This window comes from Daphnia pulex, chromosome 10 (assembly GCF_021134715.1).
Source record: "Daphnia pulex isolate KAP4 chromosome 10, ASM2113471v1".
In the NCBI taxonomy this organism is placed as follows: Eukaryota; Metazoa; Arthropoda; class Branchiopoda; order Diplostraca; family Daphniidae; genus Daphnia; species Daphnia pulex.
In genome coordinates, this window is record NC_060026.1 from 15,416,392 (window position 1) to 15,439,671 (window position 23,280).

The 23,280-nt window shown below is 39.1% G+C and overlaps 5 protein-coding genes and 2 long non-coding RNA genes across 16 annotated transcripts in view; 6 read left to right on the forward strand and 1 right to left on the reverse strand.

The window, feature by feature from the left end:
- LOC124205541 overlaps positions 1–22,394 on the reverse strand; it is a 35,837-nt gene extending 13,443 nt beyond the window's left edge. Inside the window, exon 1 of the mRNA XM_046602988.1 lies at positions 22,230–22,394. Coding sequence (XP_046458944.1) covers positions 22,230–22,358 — 129 coding nt within the window. The 5' untranslated portion in view covers positions 22,359–22,394. The remainder of the gene's footprint in view (positions 1–22,229) is intronic.
- Positions 1–23,280, forward strand: part of LOC124205555 — a 96,686-nt gene that overhangs the window by 63,847 nt on the left and 9,559 nt on the right. The gene's annotated exons all lie outside the window — the stretch shown is intronic.
- On the forward strand, positions 865–5,280 carry LOC124205549. The gene is made up of 3 exons (XM_046602998.1): positions 865–1,820; positions 1,928–4,513; positions 4,590–5,280. The coding sequence occupies exons 1-2, from the start codon at positions 1,118–1,120 to the stop codon at positions 2,470–2,472; spliced, it is 1,248 nt and encodes a 415-aa protein (XP_046458954.1). The 5' UTR covers positions 865–1,117; the 3' UTR covers positions 2,473–4,513; positions 4,590–5,280.
- Positions 6,354–10,608, forward strand: LOC124205550. 4 transcript variants are annotated; one of them, XM_046603001.1, is made up of 4 exons: positions 6,354–7,207; positions 7,294–7,354; positions 7,505–9,575; positions 9,785–10,608. In XM_046603001.1, exons 3-4 carry the CDS (start codon positions 8,870–8,872, stop codon positions 10,249–10,251), a joined length of 1,173 nt encoding a protein of 390 aa, XP_046458957.1. In that variant the 5' UTR covers positions 6,354–7,207; positions 7,294–7,354; positions 7,505–8,869; the 3' UTR covers positions 10,252–10,608. The 4 variants fall into 4 exon arrangements, with proteins under 4 accessions (XP_046458957.1, XP_046458956.1, XP_046458958.1 ...); XM_046603000.1 differs by having other exon boundaries at positions 6,355–7,089; positions 7,237–7,354; XM_046603002.1 differs by lacking the exon at positions 9,785–10,608 and having other exon boundaries at positions 6,374–7,089; positions 7,237–7,354; positions 7,505–8,334.
- Positions 12,071–17,153, forward strand: LOC124205551 (5-hydroxytryptamine receptor 1A-like). 7 transcript variants are annotated; one of them, XR_006879379.1, is made up of 10 exons: positions 12,071–12,380; positions 12,445–12,534; positions 12,727–12,846; positions 12,938–13,054; positions 13,179–13,241; positions 13,305–13,596; positions 13,661–14,010; positions 14,098–14,222; positions 15,997–16,057; positions 16,140–17,153. XR_006879379.1 is itself a non-coding variant. In XM_046603005.1 (10 exons), exons 9-10 carry the CDS (start codon positions 15,352–15,354, stop codon positions 16,655–16,657), a joined length of 1,224 nt encoding a protein of 407 aa, XP_046458961.1. In that variant the 5' UTR covers positions 12,071–12,380; positions 12,445–12,534; positions 12,605–12,663; positions 12,727–12,846; positions 12,938–13,054; positions 13,179–13,241; positions 13,305–13,596; positions 13,661–14,010; positions 14,098–15,351; the 3' UTR covers positions 16,658–17,153. The 7 variants fall into 7 exon arrangements, 5 of the variants coding, with proteins under 5 accessions (XP_046458961.1, XP_046458959.1, XP_046458963.1 ...); XR_006879378.1 differs by lacking the exon at positions 15,997–16,057 and having other exon boundaries at positions 13,661–13,759; positions 13,840–14,010; positions 14,087–14,222; XM_046603005.1 differs by adding an exon at positions 12,605–12,663 and having other exon boundaries at positions 14,098–16,057.
- On the forward strand, positions 17,785–20,445 carry LOC124205566. The gene is made up of 3 exons (XR_006879396.1): positions 17,785–19,294; positions 19,458–19,557; positions 19,756–20,445. It is a non-coding gene; the product is annotated as an uncharacterized LOC124205566 (long non-coding RNA).
- LOC124205567 lies at positions 22,470–23,046 on the forward strand. Its single transcript, XR_006879397.1, has 2 exons — positions 22,470–22,809; positions 22,885–23,046. It is a non-coding gene; the product is annotated as an uncharacterized LOC124205567 (long non-coding RNA).

Here is a 23,280-nt window from a genome sequence, read left to right on the forward strand (position 1 = left end):
TCTATTCAAATTGTCTAGTCTCCCCCACCTGTTAGGACTATAGTGAGCTCTAAGTAGTAGTGAAACTGCGCAAACTGCGCATGCTCAAAAGGATGTAGTAGTCCATACATGACGGCCGTCACACCAGCTATAAGCTAAATGCATCTTTAAGTACTTTGTCGCAGTTTCAGTCACATACAGTGAATCAAGAGCCCTGGCACTGGGCCACGACGCAAATTAAATTTGAATTTGCCGCCATGGATCAGAAACTTACCGTTACCTCCGAGCTCTTTGTTTGAACATTCAGTTGAACTATAGTTGTCATTATCAATCGCACTCGTATGAAAGCAGGTTTACACGTTGAGTGTTGAGTGAAATCTTTAAAACTTTATCGATTTCTTGGTAAGAAATTAATACAAATAAATAAACCACTAGCGCCAGCGATAAATAAATAAAATTTACTTCAAATAATTCACGGCTGTCGTTGAATATGCCAACTCTTTCTCTGAAATTTTATTCTTGAAAAAAAAATGTTGTTCCGCGTAGCTCCGCATGAATTGTTCGCCAATTACATTCATGTTGGTTTGAAAATTCCGGTAGGTAAGTCTTGAATCGATTTTATTTTACCTTTTGTTTTGACATTCCGATTGACAATTCTTAGGAGAGATAACAGAGTCGAGAGTTTCCATCACATTCCAGGAATCGCCTGATCCTGATGGAACTGAGAACGGAGACCTGTGATCGAATGGATCAGCAGCTGCCATCGATCACGGATTTTCTCTTATGTGTTTGACTACCCTTTCCCTGATTTTATCGTACTGGCAACGTAGCACAATTTATCTTAGGGGTTTGGTAGGAAAAAAAAAGGTAGGTAAATTTTGTTCAGTCGACGACCATGCGAGTAGGTGAGCAGAGCTCAGCAAAGAATAAGATAGCGTGTCTGATGAGTTTCTTTTCAATGTGGCAAAACTAATACCCAGTTCGTGGGAGGCTGAACCGTATCTGTTAAGTGACGAACTGATGATGCTGCGTTAACGTAATCATTGCGCATGCGAAGTGGACATTTCTGTCGAAGCAGCGTAGAGCACAATATGTGAGTCTCGATTCCTCGTCATTCTGTTGTGTTCCCTACGCCAGAATGGACGGAAATCAATCGGCACTCGCCAATAACATAACGTTGGGTAAATATGATTTCTCAATCATGCAACAGGACGTCTCTGCAGTCCAACTTTTATTTCGAACGTCGGTCATCGGTGTAGGAATCCTGTTAAATTGTGTCGTCTTATTTGTGGTGATCTTTTCACGTCAGCTTCACTACCCCCGCCACATTTTTTGGGCTGCCATTTCCATTTTCGAATGCCTGTTCTTAGTCGATATGGCACTCGAGTTGGTGACAGTGCTCAGAAGCGATTACTTGGCCTGTCAGTTTGTAATCCTTTTTTATCCGGTCGACTATTCGATCCTGTTGATCTGCATGTCGCTGGCCGCAATGGATCGCTACTTGTCCATCGTTCGCTTCGAGTGGTATCAGGCGAACGTCACTAATCGAGGTGCCATCGTGTCCATCACAATTGCAGTTGGTGTCACATACATCATTTTTACGAGTCCATTCTGGACGGGCTACAAATCACTTTACACCTGTACCACCAGTTTAATTCACGGCGTTTGGGCCTTCACGTGGAATTTGTTTTTGGGATTTGTTTGCGTCGTTCTCCACTTCAAGATCTTCGTTGAAACTAAAACTCTGATTCGTCATTATGTACCCAAATACCGTCGTAAGCCTGTTACGGTCAAGTTTGAGAATAAATCCTTCATCCGACAGCCCAGTATCATCAGCTCTGGTAACTTTTTGAAAAATTATTATACAACTGCTTTGGATTAGCTGCATTGACTTATAGTTTTAATTGCAACATGAAACCCATTATGACTTTTCCTTATTGTACTATAGGTACTAGTTTGAAAATTAAGGAAATAACGGCTGAACAAGTTCTATCCACCGTTTCCGAAAATCCTTCCGGTGTTAGAGGAGAAAATCCATCAATCCTCTCTCAAGATCCTGAATTCAGGCAATTGCACGTCAGCAATCAAGTGAAGAACACGGACGAATGTCATTACGATTCTCATCTGCCACTAGCGTCTCAGGCCATCAGGAATCTGGGTGACACCGAATCTTTTCCCTGGATGCCAACTCGCTCGAAAGTAAACCGACTCGAAGTTCAAGCCGCCCTCAACTTGTCCGTCAACATTCTGCCATTTTGGTTGTGCACCTTTCCTGTGGCTTGTAATACCATTGTCGTTTACTGGTGTATCCGGCTGGACGTTAACTTTGACATCCTTATGGTAACATTGAATTTTTTTTGGGACACGTTCATGCTCCATAGTATTTATAATCCAATCATGTACATGGCCACCTGTGCGGAATTTCAGAGGGCTTTTCTTCGCATCGCAAATAAGTTGTCCAACAAATTTAGTTTTATTGCTTCACGCAAGTAATTTTAATAAATTAATTTTGCTTTCGTTGCTATTAACGGCGGTGATTGGCCGCATATAAGTGTCTACCTGTTGTTGTTGAATTGAATAGTCCGCACGGTCCTGATCGATATTCGTCTCGATAAGTTAACTGCTGTCTGTTTGTCGTAATATGCCGTAAAATTACGTTACCTAAGACATCAAATTGCTGTTCCCCATTTCTTTATCCTTTCATTTGGAAATGGAAAGCGTTTGATATCTGGGCTTACATAATACTCTTTTTATTATTATGCAAATCTTTTTCTACTTCCCAATCCCATTGTATAAAGTCGAGTGTACTCATATTATAGCGGATTAAATACTTGTTTTTTATTTTTAACTCTTAGGGGAAAAACTCTACTGTTCTCAATTCACTAAATTGAAGATAGAGCGAAAGATAAGTATCAGTAGCCACAACAGAAGATGGTCGCCACGCCAGCTGCTTTAGGGGGAAAAAAAAAGTTCATCATTTTCGCAAAGATTTTGTATCTCATCTTCCATATTGGTAAATAGGGGATTTAATAACGTAATAATCCTGATATTTTTCCGTTGCGAGCAAAACGTTGCTTTGGTTACCTTCATATTTATTTTCAAGTGTTCTAAACCTATAAAACAAACAACTTGAATGATTACTTTTATCTCCTCTTTTCCTTCTAAGCTGATTGTTAATAATATTCGCCATCGGCAAGGATTGTCATAGTTCAACTGCGTATGCTAAACAGGAATTATTGATATTTTTAAAACCCACCCATAATGTACGATGTTTTACACGAAACAGATAAAAAGTTCCATAACTACGGAATAACAATAAGTATATCCCACGCCACCTAACCAAGTTAATCAATAACATTTTTCTATGTTGGGCTGCTGAAATGGGCGATTAAAAAAAAAAAAAAGTCATGTCGTCATACCAGGCTCTTCACTGGCTTTTCTCTGTTAATAATTCTTTTTTTTTCCCTGGATTAGTTCCACCTTTCAGCGTCTTTTTTCACGTTTAGCCGCCCTTCCCTTTTTTGTTTTTTTTTTTCGAGGAGGATGAACCATAAAATATTTAGGGGTTTGGCAAGCAAAATAAAACGTGGCCAGTTTTCATTTAGTCGCCCATTATTGCATGGAGTTGGTCGTCGCAGCTCATAGAATAGTCTGTCTGAATTGATTCTGTTAACTGTCACAAAATTGCTAATAAATTAGTGAGATGCTCAATTGGACTCTGTAAGTGATGACATCGTTGCGCATGCGAAGTGAAATTTCTGCTGAAGCCACCGCACACGATATACAAGTTAGGATGGTGATCCCTCGCCATTCTGTCGTGTTCCCTACGCCAGAATGGACGGAGAACAATCAGCGCTGGCTAACATTACGTTGGGTAAATATGATTTCTCAATCATGGAACAGAACTTCACTGCAGCCCAAACTTCATTTCGAACGTCGGTCATCTGTGTTGGAATCCTGTTGAATTGTGTCATCCTATTTGTGGTGACCTTTTCACGTCAGCTTCACTATCCCCGTCACATCTTTTGGGTTGCCATTTCCATTTTTGATTGCCTTTTCTTAGTTGATAACGCGTTTGAATTGGTGACAGTGCACAAACACGATTACCTGGCCTGTCGGTTCGTAGTTCTTTTTTATCCTGCCGACTATTCGATCCTTTTGATCTGCATGTCGCTGGCCGCATTGGACCGCTACTTGTCCATCGTTCGCTTCGAGTGGTATCAGGCGAACGTCACTAATCGAGGTGTCATCGTGTCCATCTCAATTGCTGTTGGAATAACATTTGTTATTTTTACGAGTCCATTTTGGACGGGCAACAAGTCAATTTTCACCTGCACCACCAGTATAATCCAGAGCGTTTGGGCATGCTCGTGGAATTTGTTCTTGGGTATCGTTTGCCTCGTTCTCCACTTAAAGATCTTTATTGAAACTAAAACTCTCATTCGTCATTATGTACCCAAATACCGTCGTAAGCCTGTTACGGTCAAGTTTGAGAATAAATCCTTCATCCGGAAGCCCAGTAACATCAGCTCTGGTAACTTTTTATTATTTGTTTAACTTAAACATTTTAATCAGACCAAACTAACTCACGAGAATTTTCTGTAATGCAGATGTTAAGTTGGAGTCGAAGTTAACCGCGGAACAAGTTCTGGAACCCGTTTCCGAAAATCCTTCAGATGTTAGAGAAGGAAATCCATCTATCATTTCTCAAGATCCTGAAATAATTCTACCGGCCGTCGTCCATCATCGGATGGACACTCATGAACAGGTTCCTCATCTGCCTTCACAGTCCATCAACAATCTAGGCGACACCGAATCTTTTCCCTGGATGCCAAACAGCTCGAAAGTAAACCGACTCGAAGTTCAAGCCGCCCTCAACTTGTCCGTCAACATTCTGCCGTTTTGGCTGTGTACTTTTCCTTTGGCTTGTAATACCATTGTCTTTTACTGGTGCGTCCGGCTGGATGCCAACTGCGACACCATTGTGGTAGCATGGGATTATTGTTGGGACATCTTTATGCTTCACAGTGTTTACAATCCAATCATATACATGGCCACCTGTTCGGAATTCCGGAGGGCGTTCCGTCACACCGCAAAGAAATTGTCAACCAAATTTCGTTTTGTTTTGCGCAAATAATTTTTAATTCATTATTCAGCTCTCGTTACTATTAAATGTGCCTTGCCCACCTGTTGTTGCTGTAGTGAAAAGTCTGCCCGATCCTGACCTATCTTTGTCGTCTCCACGAGTCAATTGCTGCCTGTTTGTGCACACGCTGTATTACATTTAGGTAAGATATTTAATTTGTTTGACACAATCGGAAGATCTTATAAAAGAACATGTATTTGAGATCGCTCGGAGGTATACAATATCTTAATGCTTTCCATGTCCGCACGCCTCTTCTCTGGGTTTACAAAACATTCGCCTTCTTCAAAGGTATCCTTTTTTCCATCTCTTGCACTAGGTCGATTGACGGTAAATAATGGATTACATGCGCGACTACCACTCTTAAATCTATACTATAAGCAAAAGCTGAACTGACCTATCTTGTTTAAACATATTGAGTATTAGACGAAACAAAGCCCTCAGATAGATGGTCGAGACGATATGTCTATTCTATAGGAAACAGAATTTCTACCATAGATTTTTCCGATAAAATAGATATAAGACGCGGAGGCTGCAACTTAAAGAATCCTGTTATTCCCGCCGATGCAGTTGCTATGGTAACCTATAAGTATTCATTTTCAAATGCGTCAGATTATTATATTTGAGCTCAACCCACCATATATTTAATGTTCTAAATTTAAAAAACTTTCATACTAAAACTTTCATTCGCCAGTACGTTCCCAGATACCCCCGCGCTCCTGTTACGATCCGCTTTAACAACCCTTCGATTCAACAGTCCAACACAAGTTTCGGTAATTATTTTTTAAAATTTATTTAATTTATTGAGTTTCTCAGAAACTCAAATTTTCAAGACTTACAACACAGTTGTTCTTCTATATAAAGTTCCGCTAATTAATTCCCCGTAGTATCCTTTAAGTAAGAGAAAAAAATAAGTTAAAGAATCGCTAATTTATTGAAATTTATTGATATTTGGGCGTCATATAGTCTTGAAACTTGAGTGTACGATAGTTTACTTACACATGAAAGATTAAAAGTTCTATAAATACGTAAAATTATATCCCACGCCACATAAACAAGTTATTCGATAACATTTTCATCAGTTGGGCCGCTGAAACGGCAAACTAAAAATCATGTCTTCTATAGTTATCAGACCCTTCCTTACTTTTTCTGTTTTACCTTTTTTCACTCTGATTAGTTTCACCATCTTTTTTCACGTTTTGTCGCCCATCCCTGTTTTTATTCTCGATCGGTAAAATGGGGAGGATGAACCATAAAAAAAAGTTAAGGGTTTGGCAACCAAAATAAAAAGTGGGCAGTTTTCATTTAGTCGCCGACCATTGGAGTAGGTCGAGAGAGCTCCAGGAATAGTGTGTCTGAGTTGATTCTGTTAACAGTCATAATGAATTCGTGGGAGGCTGAATGGACTCTGTAAGTGGTGAACTGATGATATCGTTGCGCATGCGAAGTGAAATTTTTGTTGAATCAATCGCACAGAATATACAAGTCCGGATGGTGATTCCTCGCCATTCTGTCGTGTTCTCTACGCCAGAATGGACGAAGAACAAACAGCGGAGGCCAATATTACGTTGATTCAATATGATTTCTCAGTCATGGAACAGAACATCACTGCAGCCCAAACTTCATTTCGAACGTCGGTCATCTGTGTTGGAATCTTATTGAATTGTGTCGTCCTCTCTGTGGTGACTTTTTCACGTCAGCTTCACTATCCCCGCCACATTTTTTGGGCTGCCATTTCCATCTTCGAATGCCTTTTCTTAGTTGATAGTGCCCTCGAGTTAGTGACAGTGCACAAACACGATTACCTGGCCTGTCGGCTCGTAGTTCTTTTTTATCCTGCCGACTATTCGATCCTGTTGATCTGCATGTCGCTGGCCGCATTGGATCGCTACTTGTCCATCGTTCGCTTCGAGTGGTATCAGGCGAACGTCACTAATCGAGGTGCCATCGTGTCCATCACAATTGCGGTTGGTATAACCTTCATCATTTTTACGAGTCCATTCTGGACGGGCTACAAATCACTTTACACCTGTACCGTCAATATTACTCACAGCCTTTTGGGCTTCTCTTGGAATTTGTTCTTGGGTATCGTTTGCCTCGTTCTCCACTTCAAGATCTTTATTGAAACTAAAACTCTCATTCGTCAATATGTTCCTAAATACCGTCGTAAGCCTGTTACGGTCAAGTTTGAGAATAAATCCTTCATCCGACAGCCCAGCAACATCAGCTCTGGTAACCTTTGAATTGGCTGTTTAACTTAAAATTATCATCAGATTATTTTTATTATTTTTATTTCAATTATTATTTATTTTTATTTACTTTTATTATTTTTATCAAATTATATCAGACCTAACTAATCCATGAGAATTTTCTATAATGCAGATGTTAAGTTGGATTCGAAGTTAACAGCGGAACAAGTTTTATTCTCCATTGCCGAAACTGCTTCAGGTGTTAGAGATGGAAACCTGTCGCAACTTTCTCAAGATCCTGAAATAATTCTGCCGGCCGTCGTCCATCATCGGATGGACACTGATGAAAGAGATCAACATTCTCACCTGCCTTCACATTCCACCAACAATCAGGATGACACTGAATCTTTTCCACGGATGCCAATCCGCTCCAAAATCAGCCGACTCGAAGTTCAAGCCGCTCTCAACTTGTCCGTCAGCATTCTGCCGTTTTGGATGTGCACCTTTCCTGTGTCTTGTTATGCCATTGTCATTTACTGGTGTATCCAGCTGGATGTTAACCTTGAGACCATTGTGGTAACGTGGAATTACTTTTGGGACACGTTCATGCTTCACAGTGTTTACAATCCAGTCATGTACATGGCCACCTGTTCGGAATTCCGGCGGGCGCTCCGTCACACCGTAAAGAAGTTGTCAAACAAATTTCGTTTTGCTTTACGCAAGTAATTTTAAATTTATTCTGCTCTCGTTACTATTAATGGTGATTGTCCGCCCAAATGACTTTGCGCATTAGGTAATGCTTTTGTGAAAAGTCCTCCCGATTTTGACCAATTGTCGTTTACATGAGTCAACTGCTGCCTGTTTGTGCATACGCTGTATTTCATTTAGGTAAGATATTTAATTTGTTTGACACAATCGAAAGAACTTGCAGGTATTAAGAGATCGCTCGGGGAAACAATATCTTAATGCTTTCCATTTCAGCGCGCCTCTTCTCTGGGTTTATAAAACATTCATATTCTTCGAGGTATCCTTGTTTTCTATTATCCCTTGCACAAAGTCGAGTGTATTGATGGTAAATAATGGATCACATGCGCGACTACCATTCCTAAATCTATACTATAAGCAAAAGCAGAACTGACCATTCTTGTTTAAAGAAATTGAGGATCAAACCAACAAAGCACAGCTCAGATGATCGACATGTCTATACTCTATAGGACCATCGATTTTCCGCTAAAAATGAAAATAAGACAGAGGCTGCAACTTAAATAATCCTGTTATTCCAGCCGATGCAGTTGCTATGGTAACCTTTAAGTATTCATTTTCAAATGCGTCAGCTTATTATATTTGAGCCTCCACCCACCATATTTTCTAATGTTCTTAACCTAGAAAACAAACAACTTGAATGATGATTTTGATTTCGCTTCAGACAGTAGTGCAACTGCGCATGCTCGACAGGAATTAAAAGAGTCCCTCTGCACAGGTCGACCGTGCACGACAGACGTCTGTCTATAAAAACTGAAAGCATCTGTAACTACTTCGTCGCAGTTTCACTCGCAAAATGGGCGAATCAACAGCACAGACGTCGGGCGGGGTCAATAACCCAACGCCAAGTAAATTCGACTTTGCCGTCATGGATCAGAAGCTAACACAAGCCACAGAGCTCTTCCGCACGTCGGTGATTGTCATCGGAATGTTTCTGAATGTTGTGGTGCTCCTGGTGGTGAGCCTGTCGCGACAATTGCGATATCCTCGACATATCTACTGGGCTGCCGTCTCTATCTTCGAATGTTTCATTCTCTTTGAATATTCCCTTGAGCTAATCGTCATCATCAATCGCAATCACCTTGCCTGTACATTTTTAGTATTGATTTGTTCTGTAGATTACTCTTTGTTGTTATTGTGTCTTTCCCTGACCGCCCTTGACCGCTACTTGTCCATCGTGCGCTACGAATGGTATATGGCTAATGTCACCGGTAGAGGCGTCGTCTTTGTAATCACGATTGCTTCCGCTTTGACTTTGGCCATCATTGACATTCCTTTTTGGACCGGGTATCAATCGATTTTCACCTGCACCATTAGCATGACCCACCATTACTGGATATGCACCTGGAATTTGTTACTGGGCATCGTTTGCGTCGTTCTCCATGTCAAGATCTTCATGGAAACTAAAACTTTCATTCGCCAGTACGTTCCCAGATACCGCCGCTCTCCTGTCACGATCCGCTTTAACAACCCTTCGATTCAACAGTCCAACACAAGTTTCGGTAATTATTTTTTAAAATTTATTTTATTTATTGAGTTTCTCAGAAACGACTTACAACACAGTTGTTCTTCTATCTAAATTTCCGCCAATTAATTCCCCTTAGTATCAATAGTAACGAAATTACGTGGGCGCGGCTATGTGTGGACAGTTTTTCCTATTTGAGTTAGACGTCGAATAATTAGTGCTGCATTTTATTCCATGTTTAAATAGGGCCAGCGAATACTGATAAGATAGCCGAGACAGCTCTTATCACGTTTCCTGAAAATCCTTCGATGGACGTTGGTCGTGAAAATGTCATGTTCCAGCAACCTGAAGATTCTCAACGGGTGTTTTCTGTTGACGGTGAAATCGACAAAAACTATTTCCCCTGGACGCAGAGCCGCTCAAAATTCAATCGACTCGAAATCCAGGCCGCTCTAAATATGTCTGTCAATATTTTACCATTTTGGCTGTGCACATTCCCAGTTTCTTGTAATGCCATCGCCCTGTACTGGTGCATCCGGCTGGAAGGCAACTGCGATCCTATCGTCCTGATGTGGACTTATGCTTGGGACGTCTTTATGCTCCACAGCGTCTACAATCCTGTGATGTACATTGCCACGTCCCCCGAATTTCGCCGGGCTATCCTCCACGTGTCAAGGAAATTTCTGAACAAATGTCGCAATTGCCTAACTTGATGAAACTCGATGGCATCCAAGAATTAAATATTTGGAGATTCATCCATTCTTATGCTAACTGTACGCACTATTACGTATTTATTCAACGATTAGCTTGGCACTGCATAGTAGTGACAATTGTATTCAACATGCATGTCTGGCTTTATGTATGCCTTTATTTTTGATAATAACCCTTTCAATTTAAATCCTAATTATTCCACTGAATGGAGAGCAAAGAAAATGTCTGCTTGAACCATGTAGAGATCCTACCGTATACTTTTGTCCTTTCTGTTATTCGTCAAGAAAGTTTTGAAACTAACCAGAAACTTCTTGCCGGATTTTAGTTTGCTGTTATTAACAAACGTTTCAGCTTTATACATCGTCCAACAGGAAATAAAAGTTAAAAAGTTCTTCTTCTTCGGCGTTGTTTCCGGATGTGTGTTTCTCGAATTAATTTTGCTTCGACAACTTCCTTCTTGTAGGGCGTGCGATTGACTTTATACGCCAGGACCGAAAGCTGTTTTCAATGCTCCATATTGGCATCAGGTGCAGAATGGGAGACGCAAGTACTCTTTCACTCTTTTCCAAGTAAGTCCGAGTAAGTTGGTAAGTTCTTAATAAGATTTACGATACACTACTTTATGTATCCTACTACATTAACGTTTATTTTTTAAAATAATCAATAGGATGTTATTACTTATTTGAAATCCACGGGAAATAAAGGCCGCCAGACCCAAAACCCGCCCAAATCGATTTCGATTTCCGCTACTGTCGGCTACTGTTAACTGGGAGGCTGTATAGCGGGATTAATTTTGATTGGTGTCTGTTCTTCTTTTTTGGTCCCGCAGTTCCATTGTTCTATTTTCATTCGGTACTCATCGATTATCGAGAAAACGCGACAAATAAGGTTAAAAGTACAAGTGACATTTGGCTTATAGAAAGATATTTCAATTGAAGCAGTCGTTGCGCATCATCGCACACGCTGTGCTCACTTAAAAAAGTTATAATCTAGAGTGACTCAAGTTGCGAAAGGTCAGTAAAAGTTATCCATCACTTGATAAATGCAATATTCCTCCTTCTACCTCCTGATAGAATGCTATACTTCTATTTCTGTCGAAATCTGAATATTTGAAAGATCACTTAACCGAAATGCATTGGGGTATTTCAGCATAGCAAGACTGAAAGGCTAATGTTTTTATAAGTACCATTTCACGTATGTACCTTGGTATAATGTCATGGTATTCTCCACCCAATGCCTTTAATCAGATACAGTGCATATTTTATTACAAGCAAGATTGACATATCGATTCTCGAGTTAGGATCCTAGGGCGGTAGTCTTATTTACTGCGTCTGCGATTCAACTTGAATGAGTAACGATTTTTGTCTTTTAGACACACTACATTTTTGGAGTGCTATTACTTTTCAGTTTTCAATCAACCAGTGATCGGTATAGTTATAGTAGGTTTGATCAACTCCATATTGGCCATGCAAATGCTAGACATACTGGGCATTTCATATTCAATTGCATGTACGAAATCTCCTCAGGATAATGTACATTTGTACTTATTTATTAAGTACATTTGTGATAGACATTTTTTAGGTTTCACTAATCACCACGAGTCACCAGTCCATTCTCAAAAATATAGAATGTTTTAAAATGAAATACATTTTTTCGAGGGTATGATTTAAACTTTTAAAACAGTTAAAGTCAATTAAAATGTTGTAAAATACCGTGAAAACGCGCATAAAAAAAACACGCATCACAAAAATTGTTTTTCATGTTCTTGAGTGAAGTCGATGTGGCAACATTGGATTGATTGAAACATCGTAAAGGGACTCATTGAAAAAGCGGGAGTGTGGAAGAAAGATGTCGTTTACCGTCGTCTACAATACATCTTCCTTGTGCATGCTTGCAGTCTTGCCCGTACGTATGCGAATGCGACTGTAATATCTGGTAAAATGAACATGGATTGAAAATGATCCAACTTAATTGCACACAGTGAAGTTTTGTTATGTACTTTTACAAGATACAATGTGTAATTTTAAAAATTTTGCCTTGAAATTTCGTGTTGCTCATCATAGGGCCTACAACATTAAGACAATCTAGTTTGAGGATCTGATTATCTTTGGAGGCCTAGGTTCATTTAAAGGTACTTATCTGTGATTGTAGGTAATTAAGTGTAGTATCTTAAATTTTGTTTTCCTTTTCAACAGATGGCAATTTTCCTTTCAAAGGTCGGATTGAGAGGAATCAAGCATGTCTTGGTTTGAGAAGCAAATTTTCTGCAGAAGACAGGAAACAAGGTATTAAAAATTGCATAACAGTGCGTATTTTCTTGCATACCTGATGGACCAAATTCCTTTTGGGAAGTAGACTAGTTCATTATATCCCATTCCTGAAAATGTAACTTACTCTCTTTCGACTGACAACAAGTATAAGGGTCTTTCTTATTTGCCTAGAAATTTACATATACTGATTATTTTGTTTTTTTGCAGACAGAAAATCCTTCGTGAAAGATAAATTGGTCACTGTTAGGACTTGTTTGCTAGTTAAAGACAATTCCACCACCTTTTAAATGAGCCAGAAACTCAACATTACTATTGACTTTGTTGAAGGTACTGTACTTATATCAATTATATTGCAATGTGATGCAATGGGTCACAATGAAGTATGGAAAAATCTAATTAGGTTTGAATATTTTGACAGTATAATTGAAACGCGTCATCACTGAAAGCACTAAGCAACATGTATTGAAATGGTTAACGTTTCATGTGCTTATCCGCATCCGATAATCCGTCTATCTATGCCCGTCCTAATTGTAAGGTATGCAGCTGTTGAATTCAATTAGGAGCGTTTTTTTTTCTCTACTTAAAGACATGAATTTTACAAATCTCAAAGTCTTTGTAACCAATGGATGTTTTTTTTTTGTTACTTTTCAATATCTTAGGGGCGTGCCTCCATGTTGTTGGATGGACCACCCCTTCCCCTTAGACGAAAGGATTTGTTAAGAGTATAGCATTACTAGTTTTATTCTGTCAATTTTAAATTAAACAATATCTTTACTATTATTTAGAGATATTTATATTTGGCATATAGCTATATCCATCCCTTAGTAGAAGCCGGCCGCGCCAACTGAATCAGTTTAAAATAAAATGATCGACTACACGATTGATCATCTTGGCGAACTGTAATATGAAGATGGAGGTATATTGACGGCGATATTGACAGCGATTTACTGCTCTTCCTTCGATTGGCATATGTCATTTGTCTTGTCATTTCGTCCCGAGAGGTCTCTTCCCTTCTATGGTACGCAGAACAATGTTTTGTTAAGGCATCCGACTGGTCGATGCAATCCATTCCTTCAGGTAACCTCGTGAAATTCATTTAGAAAAGCACTTTATTAAATCGTCATAATTTAATAATTTTAAGCCTGTAGGATTTTCCGAAGATACAATAAATCACTATATTGATGGAATAAAACCTCAGCGATTTTGAAACTCAGAAAAAACACGAAGCCTAGCAGCAACGGTTATAATGATTCTACTTCCGTTATTTTTTGTGTATAATTGAAGAATTGATGATTTTTAGTCTTTATTTTTTCTTTATAGAAAGCTGTTTGTCATTGACTGCCTTCAGTCAAATTTGCATTGTTGATATTGTTATGTTATTAAATCTACTGGACATTCACACAAGAAAGTTAAAGATAAAGCGCATACTGATGTTTTGTTGATTCCAGATAAAGTTAACAACGACCCTGTTTATCATCAGCTCAACGGAAGGTAATTGGAATATTATCCGCTTGTCGCTTTTGGCACCTAAACGATTTCTTACATTCTCTCTAAAATGAATTTTCAGAATGGTTGTAGACACATTTATCTGTTGGAATTGCCATCGATCATAATGAAACTTCGTACAATTTGACGGCCTCAAGTTCGTCCCAAATGCAAACTAACCCGACATACACAGGATGAATCGGTTGCTCCTTGATTGGGTAAGTTTTATTTTCATAATATTCAATTTGTTAGTTGCCAACGCGTGAGTTTCAGAACCTTTTGTAGCGCTATTCGATAAAAGTTATGATTGAATTTAGTGCGGAACGTTATTTACTTCGAATCAGTTTAGAATAGTAGTTGCACAGTCACGGTTTCGTTCGCCCCGGTGTTGTTCGCTGCAATACCGGCTACAAATTCATTGCCTGGAATGTGTTATTGGGCATCGCTTGCGTCGTTCTCCACTTAAGATATCCTAAAATACCCAATGCTGCCGTTCAAAATTATGTAGCGAGATACCGTCGTCTGGCATACACCAGCGACGCATTTGTTCAGTCCACCCTTCAACCAGAAGTAAGTCTTTTAATCGATGGATTTATATGATTTCACCTTTTACATAACACGAGAAAATTACTTTTCGTAAGAAATCATGTTGGTGCTGCTTATTTCTTTAATATCTTTTCAATTGGGAATTATTAGACTTGGGAATGGAAAGTGGTTGATCTTTGGGCTTTACAAAATATTCAAATTCTGGCAATCTTTTCCTACTTCCCAACTCCATTGTACAACGTTGAGTGTACTCTTGTTATATTAGACTACATACTTGCTTTATTCTTCTTCATTATAAGAAAAAAAACTGACCTTTCTTATCAACATGAATTGAAGATTTATAGGGCGAACGAAGTAGCTACAACAGATGATGGTCGCCATTGGGCTACTGTAGAGTGTAGGAAGTTCGACCATTGATTTTTCGCAAAGGTTATATCATCTTCCATGTCGGTATATGGGGGATTCAACTGAAATAACCCTATTATTTTTTCGTTGCGTACAACACGTTGCTATGGTAACCTTAATATTTATTTTCAAATGCGCCAAATAATGTTCGAGCTTAACCCTACCGTATAAAATGTTTCAAATCTAAGCTGAAAGCATCTGTAACTAATTGATGATAGGTTTAATCATATAGTGGGTCATGTCAACTGTCATAATAAAATCGTGGGAGGCTGAATGGACTCTGTAAGTGATGATATCGTTGCGCATGCGAAGTGAAATTTCTGCTGAAGCCACCGCACACAATGTACACTGCCAGATGGTGAATCCTCGCCATTCTGTCGTGTTCCCTACGCCAGAATGGACGAAGAAGAAGAACAAACAGCTCTTGTCAACATAACGTTGAGTAAATATGATTTCTCAGTCATGGAGCAGAACATCACTGCAGCCCAAACTTTATTTCGAACGTCGGTCATCTGTGTTGGGATCCTGTTGAATTGTGTCGTCCTCTCTGTGGTGACTTTTTCGCGTCAGCTTCACTATCCCCGCCACATTTTTTGGGCTGCCATTTCAATTTTCGAATGTCTTTTCTTAGTTGATAACGCGTTTGAATTGGTGACAGTGCACAAACACGATTACCTGGCCTGTCGGTTCGTAGTTCTTTTTTATCCAGTCGACTATTCGATCCTTTTGATCTGCATGTCGCTGGCCGCATTGGATCGCTACTTGTCCATCGTTCGCTACGAATGGTATCAGGCGAACGCCACTAATCGAGGTGCCATCGTGTCCATCACAATTGCAGTTGGGATAACATTCGTCGTTTTTACAAGTCCATTTTGGACGGGCTACAAATCACTTAGCACCTGCACCACCAGTATGATTCACAGCCTTTGGGTCTACTCATGGAATTTGTTCTTGGGTATCGTTTGCCTCGTTCTCCACTTAAAGATCTTCACTGAAACTAAAACTCTGATTCGTCATTATGTACCCAAATACCGTCGTAAGCCTGTAACGGTCAAGTTTGAGAATAAATCCTTCATCCGACAGTCCAGTAACATCAGCTCCGGTAATTTTTTTGTTATTGTTTGTTTTTTACTAAAAAATTTTAACTAGACCAAACTAACATAAGATACTTTATTTTAATGCAGATGCCAGACTTGAGCCGAAGTTAACAGGTGAACAAGTTCTGAAAACCGTTTCCGAAAATCCTTCAGGTGTTAGAGAAGGAAATCCATCTATCATTTCTCAAGATCCTGAAATAATTCTGCCGGCCGTCGTCCATCATCGGATGGACACTGATGAACGGGTTCCTCATCTGCCTTCACAGTCCATCAACAATCTAGGCGACTCCGAATGGTTTTCCTGGAAGCCTGGACGCTTGAAAATCAGCCGACTCGAAGTTCAAGCCGCCCTCAACTTGTCCGTCAACATTCTGCCGTTTTGGCTGTGCACCTTTCCTGTGGCTTTTAATACCATTGTCCTTTACTGGTGCATCCGGCTGGATGTTAACCTTGACACCATTGTGGTAACGTGGAATTTTTTTTGGGACATCTTCATGCTCCATAGTATTTATAATCCAATCATGTACATGGTCACCTTTTCGGAATTCCGGCGTGCTTTTCGTCACATCACAAAGAATTTGTCAAACAAATTTCGTTTTGCCTAACTAAAGTAATTTTTTAATTTATTCTTCTCTCGTGTCCGTTAATTGTTATTGACCGCTCAAGTGTTTTGTGCTCCTGGTGTTGCTGAATTAAATATTCCACACGATCCTGACCTATTGTCGTCCCCGGCTGTTATTACATACGTACGTTTTACTGCTTTTAGGTAAGGTATTCAATTAATTTATTTCTATTTATTTCTCCCGTCTTCTGAGATTCGAAAGAACTTGGAGAAATTAGAGATTAATTGTGGGAACAATATCTGAATGTTTGCCATGTCCGCACCATTGCTCATGTAACTCCTTTTTCTCTGTTAACATAACTTTCATCTTCTTTAAGATGTTTTCCTCTTTTTCTGTCTCCCTTGCACAAAGTATTTATGGTAAATAACGGATTACTTGTTACGCCATACGATGTGCACGCTCCTAAATCTATACTATAAGGAAGAGCTTAACTGACCTGTCTTATTTAAACTTGTTGAATATAAGACGAAACAAAGCACTCAGATAATTGATATGTCTGCTCTTTAAAAAAAAACTGAATGGCTGCTATCGATTTTTCTCTAAGACGGAAGACGGAGGCTGCAATAACTCAAATAATCCTGTTATTTCCGCCGATGTATAGTTACGGTAATATCTCAATATTTATATTTTCAAATGCCTCAGGTTATGTTTGAGTTCAGCCTACCATATCTAAATGTTCTCAATCCCTAAAAACTTCAATCTAAATTATTAGGAAGACGTGTCGACCGTGCCATTCCGTGTCCATCATTGATATTCCGTTTTGTACCAGGTATCAATCGATTTACACCTGTGCCATTAGCATGACCCGCCATCACTGGATATCCTTTTCGAATTTGATACTGGGCATCGTTTGCGTCGTTCTCCATGTCAACATCTTCATGGAAACTGAAACTTTCATTCGCCAGTATTACCCTGATACCGCCGCGCTCCTGTTACCATCCGGTTACCAGACCTTAGATTCAACAGTTTAACGCAAGTTTTGGTAATTTATTTGATTTGTTATTAGAAATTTGTAAACTAACTTGAAAACCGCAGTAGCAAAGACAGTTCAAATTTGTATGTGACGATGAAGTTCGTCACAACTTTGTTTTCCCTTTTTTCCATTAAAACAAAATGAACAAAAAAACTTCCTCTATATTCTAAAGTTACCGCTTATAAAAACCTTTGGTGTAAATAGCAGCGAAATTATGGAGACGGGTTGTGTTTAGATAGTTTATTTCCTATTTGCTTTGAACGGAGAATAATAAGTGCTGCATTTGATTCCATGTAAATAGGGCCAGGGAATACTAAGACTACTGAAAGTGTTCTTGTCACGTCCTGAGAATCCTTCTACAGATGTAGGACGTCTAAATGTAGAGCTCAATCAACCTGAAGATTCTCAACGGTTTTTTTCTGTTGACGGTGAAATCGACAAAGAGTAGGCCTATTTCCCTTGGAAGCAGATCCGCAAAAAATTTCAATCGGCTTGAAATCCAGGCCGCTCTAAATATGTCAATATTTTACCATTTTGGCCGTGTACTTTCCAAGTTTCTTGTAATATGTAATGCCATTACCCTGTACTGTGGTGCATCCGGCTGGAAGGCATCTGAGATCCTATCTTACTGACGTGAACTTATGCTTTGGATGTCTTTATGCTCCACAGCGTCTACAATCCTGAATGAAATATTTGGAGATTGTATATCTTCATCATGTGATGTGCATGAAACGTACAAACTATTATATCTTTCATTAATGATTAGCTAGGCACTGCATAGTATAGTTAGAAATTTCTTTTTTTAAAGTTGAGCAACGCTACATTGAATTTTTCTCTGTGAATTTAAATCATAATTATTCCACTGGATGTAGAGCCAAGTTACATTTGGCCTTTCTAGTGTTTGTCGAGAAAGTTTTGCAGCGATTCTCCATTGCCAAAAATGCAAAAATGCTTCAGGTGTTAGAGGGGAAAACCTGTCACATCTTTCTCAAGGTTCTGAAATAATTCTGCCGGCCGTCGTCCATCATCGGATGGACACTCATGAACAGGTTCCTCATCTGCCTTCACAGTCCATCAACAATCAGGACGGCACCGAATGGTTTCCCTGGCTGGAAGCCTGGACGCTTGAAAATCAGCCGACTCGAAGTTCAAGCCGCTCTCAACTTGTCCGTCAACATTCTGCCGTTTTGGCTGTGTACCCTTCCTGTGGCCTGCTAAGGCCTCTATGCTATTGTTTACTGGTGTTTGCGGCTGGATGCCAACTGTGACAACATTGTGGTAACATGGAATATTATAGCTTTTTATGTAATATCTATAATCTAATATCATGCTAATATGTTGTCTTTGTAAAAAGAAGAAGGTGATGTGACAACATTGGAACTAGTGTTTGATAGTGTGAATATGCAGACGAAAATTTTTTTCGTTGAGTGACAGGGAAAAAATTCAATCACCTTTAAAACAGTTCTTTGGATTTTAAAGATATTTTTTTTAAATTGCACGTTACTGCTACCTTATTTGACTAACGGGTACGTGGTTGCACGAAAAGTAAGCACAACCAATAATATTACAGAAATGTGGTCGTCGTGTGAACTCCGTGGTGTGACTGACGAGGTTCTCCCTGCTCTCGTCTCCATGCTATTTGGCAGGTAAATTAAAGTAAGAATACAAATGCAATGATTTCGATAGCTTAAATAGAAAAGTTAAACCTGTTCCAAATTGGTGAAAAATTGATTCCTGACTAGCATTTAGCATGTACACCCTGTTGAAGCATTTCAGTTTGTTTGCACTATAACCTTTTCCTTTATGCAGATTTTATGCCTGAACCAGCCATCATAACAACACAATTTTCAAGATTTACTTGTCATGGTATTGACCTGTCATCAGCAGTAATCTCATTATCACCGCTTGGGTAACAATTTTCATTACTTTTATTCCTTCGACCTACTAGATATTTTAATAATGCATGACTTGCAGAAAGTGCAGTGCATGAAACCTTAAATTCTGCTGTTTATTAACAATCACGGTTTACAAACTGTCTATTTTTCAACTTTTTCCTGTTGTTTCTGTCAATATTTTTCGTAATCCCATTTTTTAATTTTCTAATTAGATAAACAGCACCCCATTTGATTGGAGGAACTACCGATGTCAGTCAAGTTTCGGATATCTTCTTCTCCTTTCTTTAAATCCCCTCTGTCCTCGTGTACGCCCATGTGAGTGTGGGTGTATTCACGAGTCCCTTTTTCCTATCCCGCCTAGGCGGGTGGATTGGTTGATCCCCCAGCTGGTGGATTCAACCTTTCAACGGATGGAGCACCTGTGGATGCCTGGCCGTATTTCCCAGGCATAAAGGTAGGGAAACTATTTATCTCTATTCTTCCTTTATTACTATTTGCTGGTGTTTTTTTTTCAATCGTGACATAGTACGTAGCTAGGTTATTCCTTCCTTAGCTAGGCGGTTGACTGGAACTGTCTTCACTTGCCGTTTTTGTTTACTCAGTCAGGATTCATTTTGAAATATTCATTGGTAGAACGACTACAGATCAGGCCCGTTGGTAGGAGTGTTGTAAAAAATGTTAAAAAGTATTCTTTTATTTCTGATAGTCATGTAATCGATATTTTAGCCAATACGGAAGTTCTGTTGTAAGTGTAGGTGATACCACATATACAAGCAAAGAAACAGCTCTTCATTTATTAAAATGATATTTTCTTGGTCTTAAAAAAACGTGGCTTAAAACAATTTTTGCTTTGAATTTTTTTTTCGTGTTATATATAATAAGAATCATTCAGCTGTTAGCATTGACATCGACATTGACATTGACAGCATTGACCTCAACGTAATGTGAAATCATCAGTGAAATCATTGAGCCCTCAAACGATCGTGAATGACCAACCCTGGTACTTGGCATAGAGGAGGAGATTGACCTGTCAATCTGACATTAACGACCAAACGAACGTCATCCAAGTAAAAATCGTCGTTTAATTAACTAAACACGACATGGTTCAATTCAAAGGTTGGTCTCTCAACATTTTGGTCTTTCGAAACTGCCAGTTTTCGTCCTTTTTTGACACCGCGGAGGCGTGGCCGTCCATTTTTTGCGGGATATCCTGAAATTCAGAGTTTTTTTCTTGAAAATGAAAACCAAACAATGATTTCAAGCTGTGATCGGCAATCAAATTTTTTTTTTTTAAATTAAATTTTATGGGAAGAGGCTTATCAAATCAAACCTCATAATTTTGAAGATAGACGCGTGATTTTGTGTTTAGCGCTGTAAAACTAAAATGAGCATGTAAATGTGAAAAGATTTTGAAAAAATTCTAATCTGTAAATGAATTAGAAGAGAACGAATTTTGCCCCATTTCTAGTCCACTTTGTATTTTGTAAAAAATTTGGCAATCAAAATTAGTTTTTTGCTTGTCGCGTCTAGAGTTTTACAGTTAGAAACTTCAAACTTGGTGGGTGTATTCAGTAAGTGTATTTGCATTTACAGTTCAATTTCTTTAAGAAATTTTCGCTCTTAAATGAATTGGAATTGAATGAATTATCTTCTCTTCCCCTTAAAATTCCCTTCCCCAAATGTTCGTGTTGACGTTCATTTTGCGCATTTTGGTTCGTGTCGTCGATGATTTTGGATGTCGAACCTCAAAGGGACGCGACAATTTCCTCCTCCAACATGAAACCCGTGAAATGGGTGTAGTGGTTACCGCCGTCAAACAAAGACGAGGATGAACCACCAGTAATAGTAATCTCCATCCAAACTCGATCGTCTTTTTTCAAGTTCAGTGTCGACTGGGAAGTCAACGGACTGTATTGATGAACGGGGGCGGTACTCTCGTAAACATAACTACTCGCGATTCGATTCCCGTTCAAAATAAGATGAGAATAAAAACTAACAGAAGATGAAGAATAAAGACGCGCCACTCCCGCGAAAGAGAAAAAATAAATTCCCGGTCGCGGTGCCGTGAAAATCCCTGACGTCAAATCCATGGCGTTTCCTTCGTTCACCCGCGCCAAATCGAACGGAATCGGAATTCCAATTGTGTCAAAATAAGAATTTCTTGTCACGTAGAAATAGACTGACGTCGGCGAATAGGCCGATGTGATGACGTCGTTTCCGATCCATTTCTGGAAACCTTTTCATTAATTATAGAATTAAAAATAAAGTAATTGCAACTGAATAACGTGAAATGTGAAATATTTACCCTCATCGCTATGGAGTTTAGTGAAATCGCAGTAAACGGATTCCATTTTCACCGATCCCATGACGGAATAAAATCCGTTCAGGGTGTGGCCGATCATTTTGAGATCCGCGCACGAAGACGGCAGTCCGTTGATGGCCACAGCCGATGGATTATTGATAATTGAAACAGGGTCGGTTGCTGCTGCTGTGCGTTCATTTTTCTCTCGTAAAAGGGAAGTTAAAAGCGAATCTTGTTGTTCAACTTTGGCCTCCAAAGTTTTCACGACTTGTTTCATTTGAATCTATTGGCAAATGGAATGAAATTAGCCTACAATAAATTGAATCGGACTGTCGACAACAGAAGCGTCGCGTAAAAAAGAAAGGGAAATTTAAATTTTCTCACGTAATTTTCCTTCAGTTGTAGGAATTCTTCCTCCAAGGAAAAGGCAGCGCCAGTCGAACTCGGCGTCCAGCAGATGAAAACCAACAGCAAAACAACTTGGGTGAGTGAGGCGACAGAAAAATGCGCCATTCTTTTGTTATTCGGAATTGGTTATTATGAGACTGTGTTTTCAAACTGAACGTGGGTTTCAATTTATATAGTATGGCCCATTGTTGCGTTCAACTTAAAGATTATACTTGATAAAATGAGATATACGACTCTTTGTGTTTACATTTAATCCCTCTGAATAAGAAGATAAGTTTACGATTAAAAATTTCAATTTTGAACGTCAGTCTATTATTTTAATCTGATATTATTTGTTTATAGCTACTATTGCCAGGCCAGTTTGCGGCAGTTTTTTTTTTTTTTTTTTTAATTCTAAATGATCCTGCAAAAAATCCTCATTTCAAAGCTGGATCCTGACGCATTATCACGGATGTATTTTTTTTAATTTGGTCTTTTAACCCAAATATATCCTATAATTTTTGTAGTGTGCTGGATGGGGGACGTAGCTGTAGCATTTTTCATCACTCTCTTCGACGTAACAATTTAATTGCTTATAGTGTAGATGAAACCGTTTATTTTTCTAATTTGTTGTATTTTTTTATCTGTGTAGGCCTCCTGTGATGTTTCCAGCAGTATACCAGCGGGGAAGCCAAAACGGAACAACAAGAAAATAGTTTCTTAAAAGTACAAAGTTATTTACAAAGGCCGTCTGTAATACCCAAGTGTGTGAGAAAACAGGGGAAATAAATCGACGGCTGTTTTGTTATATTTACATTCCAGTAGAAAAATTACATTGTTCGCGTAGTTAAGGTAGGGGAGTTTTAGAGGCAGACGACATACGTGGGCCTGAAACCGGATTTTGTGTTTCGTTATCGTTTCTTTGGTTTTTACTTTATTTCGAAATAAAAATAAAAATGAGCCAATGTTTGAGCTTGAACGGGATGGGTTTTTTTAAATATTGGTTCGGTTTTCCCTTGCGGAGAAAATCAAAGCGGTTACGTTGATG

Excerpts from the sequence above, each read along its gene's own strand:
- LOC124205550 (XM_046602999.1), top strand. The coding sequence starts at position 6,655 with ATGGACGAAGAACAAACAGCGGAGGCCAATATTACGTTGATTCAATAT. Across the intron at positions 7,355-7,504 it reads GCCCAGCAACATCAGCTCTG|ATGTTAAGTTGGATTCGAAG; the intron begins GTAACCTTTGAA and ends TCTATAATGCAG.
- LOC124205549 (XM_046602998.1), top strand. The coding sequence starts at position 1,118 with ATGGACGGAAATCAATCGGCACTCGCCAATAACATAACGTTGGGTAAA. Across the intron at positions 1,821-1,927 it reads GCCCAGTATCATCAGCTCTG|GTACTAGTTTGAAAATTAAG; the intron begins GTAACTTTTTGA and ends ATTGTACTATAG.
- LOC124205551 (XM_046603005.1), top strand. The coding sequence starts at position 15,352 with ATGGACGAAGAAGAAGAACAAACAGCTCTTGTCAACATAACGTTGAGT. Across the intron at positions 16,058-16,139 it reads GTCCAGTAACATCAGCTCCG|ATGCCAGACTTGAGCCGAAG; the intron begins GTAATTTTTTTG and ends ATTTTAATGCAG.